The 5,498-nt window shown below is 35.0% G+C and overlaps 1 protein-coding gene across 1 annotated transcript; it reads left to right on the top strand.

Annotated features, from left to right (window-relative positions):
• Positions 1-838: 838 nt before the first annotated feature.
• LOC117320402 lies at positions 839-4,776 on the top strand (the record flags this gene model as incomplete). The annotated part of the gene is given in 3 exon segments (XM_033875002.1): positions 839-941; positions 2,291-2,960; positions 4,619-4,776. Coding segments are annotated over 2 exon segments (471 nt in total), but the record flags the coding sequence as incomplete, so codon positions are not given.
• Between the last annotated feature and the right edge of the window lie 722 nt (positions 4,777-5,498).

Here is a 5,498-nt window from a genome sequence, read left to right as displayed (position 1 = left end):
GGGGGAAGATATTGTATGGATTTGCACTGTTAAAGGTCAAAACAGCAAAGTTTACTTAAACTATCATATCATATCAATTTTGTATCGTTGACCAATCATAGCACAAAAAAACGAGCACACGTACTTGTAGTCCTTTTTGCATTTTCTGCTATGCCATTAACTCCCATTTTCAAATTGTATATGAGATAAATGTTTAATACAGAATGCTTTTGACTTTGAGGTGTACATCCTTAAGTATGCTGAATACGTATTATCTGTACAATACTTGTCGTCAGGACGTTTATAACCTGAAAATGTTAAAATTCTAAAACGGTTCAAATTTTATTAGCACAAGTGAGTATAATAATGATTTTTGTATTGAATCAGAGTTCAGGATTTGCCACTGGGTAACACAACACACTTAGACAATAGTTCGTTGGTTGATGCTCTCTCTGTTTCTCTGGTGATTGTTGTGTTGAATAAAGTGTCTTGTATCTAAAGTCTGTTCCTCTAATTAGCCTGTAGTTTTCTCATTTTCTAAATCTGTGGTAGCCATGTTTATACGGCCTAACTGGCTCCTAGAAGTCACGGCATATGTAGTCGTTAGAATCTTTATGACCATCTTGCTTCCTGTTTCTATGGTCAGATGTCGGTTTATTCATCTATTGACTAATCTCGCCTGGGTCGTAGTGTCACACAATGTCTTTTGGTGGTATACAAATAATGATGCTTAATTGTTCACAGCTTGATTCTGAAAATGTATCCTTTTTGCCATGAACATGTTCATTCGTTGGTAGAGTATTTCTAAATTTGTCGTTGTTGTGTTTTATTTCACTTACAACATTTAGATCGACCATCGGTGAATCGACTGTCGTCGCAAGTGGTACCTGATGCTACCATGGAAACCAACGAGTGCGCAGATAACGAGTCACAAGTGGAAATCGTTACAGATAGTGACATTGGTAAGAACATAGAATACATTTTCATCGTTTTAAAGTCGCAAGATATTTCGTTTCATTTCGGGGTTTATCATGATTTTCTTTGCCTCTGTGATTCTGTGGTCTGTGAATTCGTAATGTTGTTATTTTACCTTAGTTGCAGTCATTCATTGAACTTTGACTTCTTGTTTAAGATTTGCAGAATAAAACACGTTTCATTTGACATCCGATTTTATCATATACCAACCTTATATATATGTTACGTTAGTGGCGGTCGTTCATTGACCTTTGACTTTTTGTTTCGGATTTTCAGAATAAAACACTTTTCATTTGACATCCGATTTTATCATATACCAACCTTATATATATGTGACGTTAGTGGCGGTCGTTCATTGACCTTTGACTTTTTGTTTAGGATTTTCAGAATAAAACACTTTTCATTTGACATCCGATTTTATCACATACCAACCTTATATATATGTTACGTTAGTGGCGGTCGTTCATTGACCTTTGACATTTTGTTTAGGATTTTCAGAGTAAAACACTTTTCATTTGACATCCGATTTTATCATATACCAACCTTATATATATGTGACGTTAGTGACGGTCGTTCATTGACCTTTGACTTTTTGTTTAGGATTTTCAGAATAAAACACTTTTCATTTGACATCCGATTTTATCACATACCAACCTTATATATATGTTACGTTAGTGGCGGTCGTTCATTGACCTTTGACTTTTTGTTTAGGATTTTCAGAGTAAAACACTTTTCATTTGACATCCGATTTTATCATATACCAACCTTATATATATGTGACGTTAGTGACGGTCGTTCATTGACCTTTGACTTTTTGTTTAGGATTTTCAGAATAAAACACTTTTCATTTGACATCCGATTTTATCACATACCAACCTTATATACATGTTACGTTAGTGGCGGTCGTTCATTGACCTTTGACTTTTTGTTTAGGATTTTCGGAGTAAAACACTTTTCATTTGACATCCGATTTTATCACATACCAACCTTATATATATGTTACGTTAGTGGCGGTCGTTCATTGACCTTTGACTTTTTGTTTAGGATTTTCAGAATAAAACACTTTTCATTTGACATCCGATTTTATCACATACCAACCTTATATATATGTTACGTTAGTGGCGGTCGTTCATTGACCTTTGACTTTTTGTTTAGGATTTTCAGAATAAAACACTTCATTTGACATCCGATTTTATCACATACCAACCTTATATATATGTTACGTTAGTGGCGGTCATTCATTGAACTTTGACTTCTTGTTTAAGATTTTCAGAATAAAACACTTTTCATTTGACATCCGATTTTATCACATACCAACCTTATATCTATTTACCAGATCTAGAAACTGAGTACAGTTTCCTTCATCTTTTTTCGTCCGAAGAACGAGTGAAAGCCGAAACAATGATACGACTGATTCAGAAATATAAGGATAGATTTCCACCTGATCTCAAGGCTCCTCAAAGCGATGTCATGATGGTGTGTAGTCAGAAGGACCGTGGTGCGGCCGAAACATTCCTACAAAGTATAGACAGCCTTATCCTCGATTTAGGAAAGGGAAGACGTGTAAAAGTTAAAACGGTGTTTTATGATGATGCACGATTTGAAGGAACTGGATTAGGATCTTTGGAGAAAGCTTATGAAAGAAGCACGTATGCATTCCTGTATCTAACAAAATCATTCGTTAAAGATGACTTTGATAACTAGTAGCAGAGTCATTACTCATGGATTCTATTACTGATGAAACAAAGAAATGGAGGGTGGTACCAATACATACGTATAACGAAAAAACAAAATACAAAGTACCCCTTGGTATCAACGCATTGAAGGGCGAAAATGTTTTTCGACAGGATGAATTTTATTGGCGTAGGATAAGGAGTCTTCTGGGAAATAAAATACACGAAAGAGAAAGAAGAGAATTTAATATGTTCGAAAAGGAATACCAGGAGGCCTTGAAAATTCAAAGAGATGACGAAAAAAGCATACGCAAAACAATGGGTTTTGAGATGGTATGTATGATTATACTACAGGTATGTATATATACAGGTTTGAGGGTATGTATGATTATACTACAAGTATGTATATATACAGGTCTGTGGGGTATGTATGATTATATTACAGGTATGTATATATACAGGTCTGTGGGGTATGTTTGATATACTACAGGTATGTATATATACAGGTCTGTGGGGTATGTTTGATATACTACAGGTATGTATATATACAGGTCTGTGGGGTATGTTTGATATACTACACGTATGTATATATAGAGGTTACACAACGAGTGGTTGTTGGATATGGAATTTATTTCACACGAGTAAGTTATTTTTTAAAAGTTACAAAAGACACGAGCTTTAGCGAGTGTTTTTTGCAACTTTTAAAAAATAACTTACGAGTGTGAAATAAATTCCATATCCAACAATTTCGAGTCGTGTGACCTGTTTCTACGACAATAATATCGGCTTGAATCAAAGGGAAACGTGGCCAAGTATAATTTCGCGTATGCAAATAAAGTGTACCGGTGACGTCCGGGACCCGGTGATGTGACGTCATTAGAGTATTGATGACGTCAATAACAATTGCAGCTTGGATCAAAGTTCGCCGTGTTAATCAAAATGCGTACAGAGTTTATACCACGTGTGGTATAAACAGATTGTTAATCAACAGCTGTAATGATTAACTGATGGTCTGAGAGTTGAATAACACAGGGTATTGTGGTAGAAATACAGGTATGGAGGGTATATATGATATGATATACTACAGGTATGTATATATAAAGGTTTTAGGGGTATGTATGATATACTACAGGTATGTATTACAATATATACAGGTTTGAGGGTATGTATGATATACTACAGGTATGTATATATACAGGTTTTATGGTATGTATGATATACTACAGGTATGTATATATACAGGTCTGTGGGGTATGTATGATATACTACAGGTATGTATATACAGTATACAGGTTTTAGGGTATGTATGATATACTACAGGTATGTATATATACAGGTTTTAGGGTATGTATGATATACTACAGGTATGTATATATACAGGTTTGAGGGTATGTATATATACAGGTTTGAGGGTATGTATGATATACTACAGGTATGTATATATACAGGTTTGAGGGTATGTATGATATATTACAGGTATATATATATACAGGTTTGAGGGTATGTATGATATACCACAGGTATGTATATATACAGGTCTGTGGGGTATGTATGATATACTACAGGTATGTATATATACAGGTATGGTGGGTATATGATAGTCTACAGGTATGTATATACAGGTCTAAGGGGTATGTATGCTATACTACAGGTATGTATATATACAGGTCTGTGGGGGTATGTATGATATACTACAGGTATGTATATATACAGGTCTGTGGGGGTATGTATGATATACTACAGGTATGTATTGTACCCTAACTTGTTTTAAGCCATATTTGTTTATACAGGAGACATAATCATCTATATTCATACAAATAATCTAAAACTATATTACATATATACATCATGTATGCAAAATAGCATCTTGCGCGATGTAAATGCATGTAACAAAAATATATTGTTTTTCACAAATTTTCATGTGAATCATTGTTTTGTTCATTATTTGTATATTATCAGTGTGTGTTTAAGTGAACTTTTGATCTTTGTAGTTGAGCTTGCAAGATACACAGACACAGAGAAATCTGCCTGGTAAGTATATCAAATTGTCCAGTACTAGTATGATGATAGGGCATGGTCGATTTCTGAGTGTCCGCTTGATGATGATAGGTCATGGATGGTCGATTTCCGACTGTCCGCTGGATGATGATAGGGCATGGATGGTCGATTTCTGACTGACCACTGGATGATGATAGGGCATGGATGGTCGATTTCTGACTGTACGCTGGCTGATGATAGGGCATGGATGGTCGATTTCTGACTGACCGCTGGATGATTATAGGGCATGGATGGTCGATTTCTGACTGTCCGCTGAATGAACATAAGGCATCGCCATTGTCCGCTGGATGATCGTAGGGCATGGTCAGTTCATAAAAAAAATCTGGGGTTCACATAATTTGTAATTAAACCTGAAACATATTTAAGGCAGCCGTCGGCGTCTGTATTGCCATGCGTTCTGCTGTCGTTTTCTTGCATGCTCTGACTGTGTTGACCCAAGATAAATGATGAGAGGGATACTTTATTTCTGATTTGTTTTCTAGCTTTAATTATTCTATTCTAGGTTAATGAATTTTGTATTCTTGTACACTATTGAACAGTACCGGTATTGTTTCTAACTGATTAAGATATTTACAAAACAATTGATGACACTTTTATTTTAGTAATTAAGGGAAAGTCTTTGTTTTATGATATATCAAAAATTATAACGCCTAATAATATTTTTCAAGCGTGATTTTTATAGCTGTAGTCGCTTAAACATGTTTAAATTCCTTAGGTAATTACCACCTTGTTTACTGATGTCGTATTATCATAACGACGATGATTATTTCCATTCGGTTTGTTATTGTTTATAATCTGCTAGATGGGAAATGT

This window comes from Pecten maximus, unplaced genomic scaffold (genome assembly GCF_902652985.1).
Source record: "Pecten maximus unplaced genomic scaffold, xPecMax1.1, whole genome shotgun sequence".
In the NCBI taxonomy this organism is placed as follows: Eukaryota; Metazoa; Mollusca; class Bivalvia; order Pectinida; family Pectinidae; genus Pecten; species Pecten maximus.
This window is presented reverse-complemented; position numbering and strand designations above follow the sequence as displayed.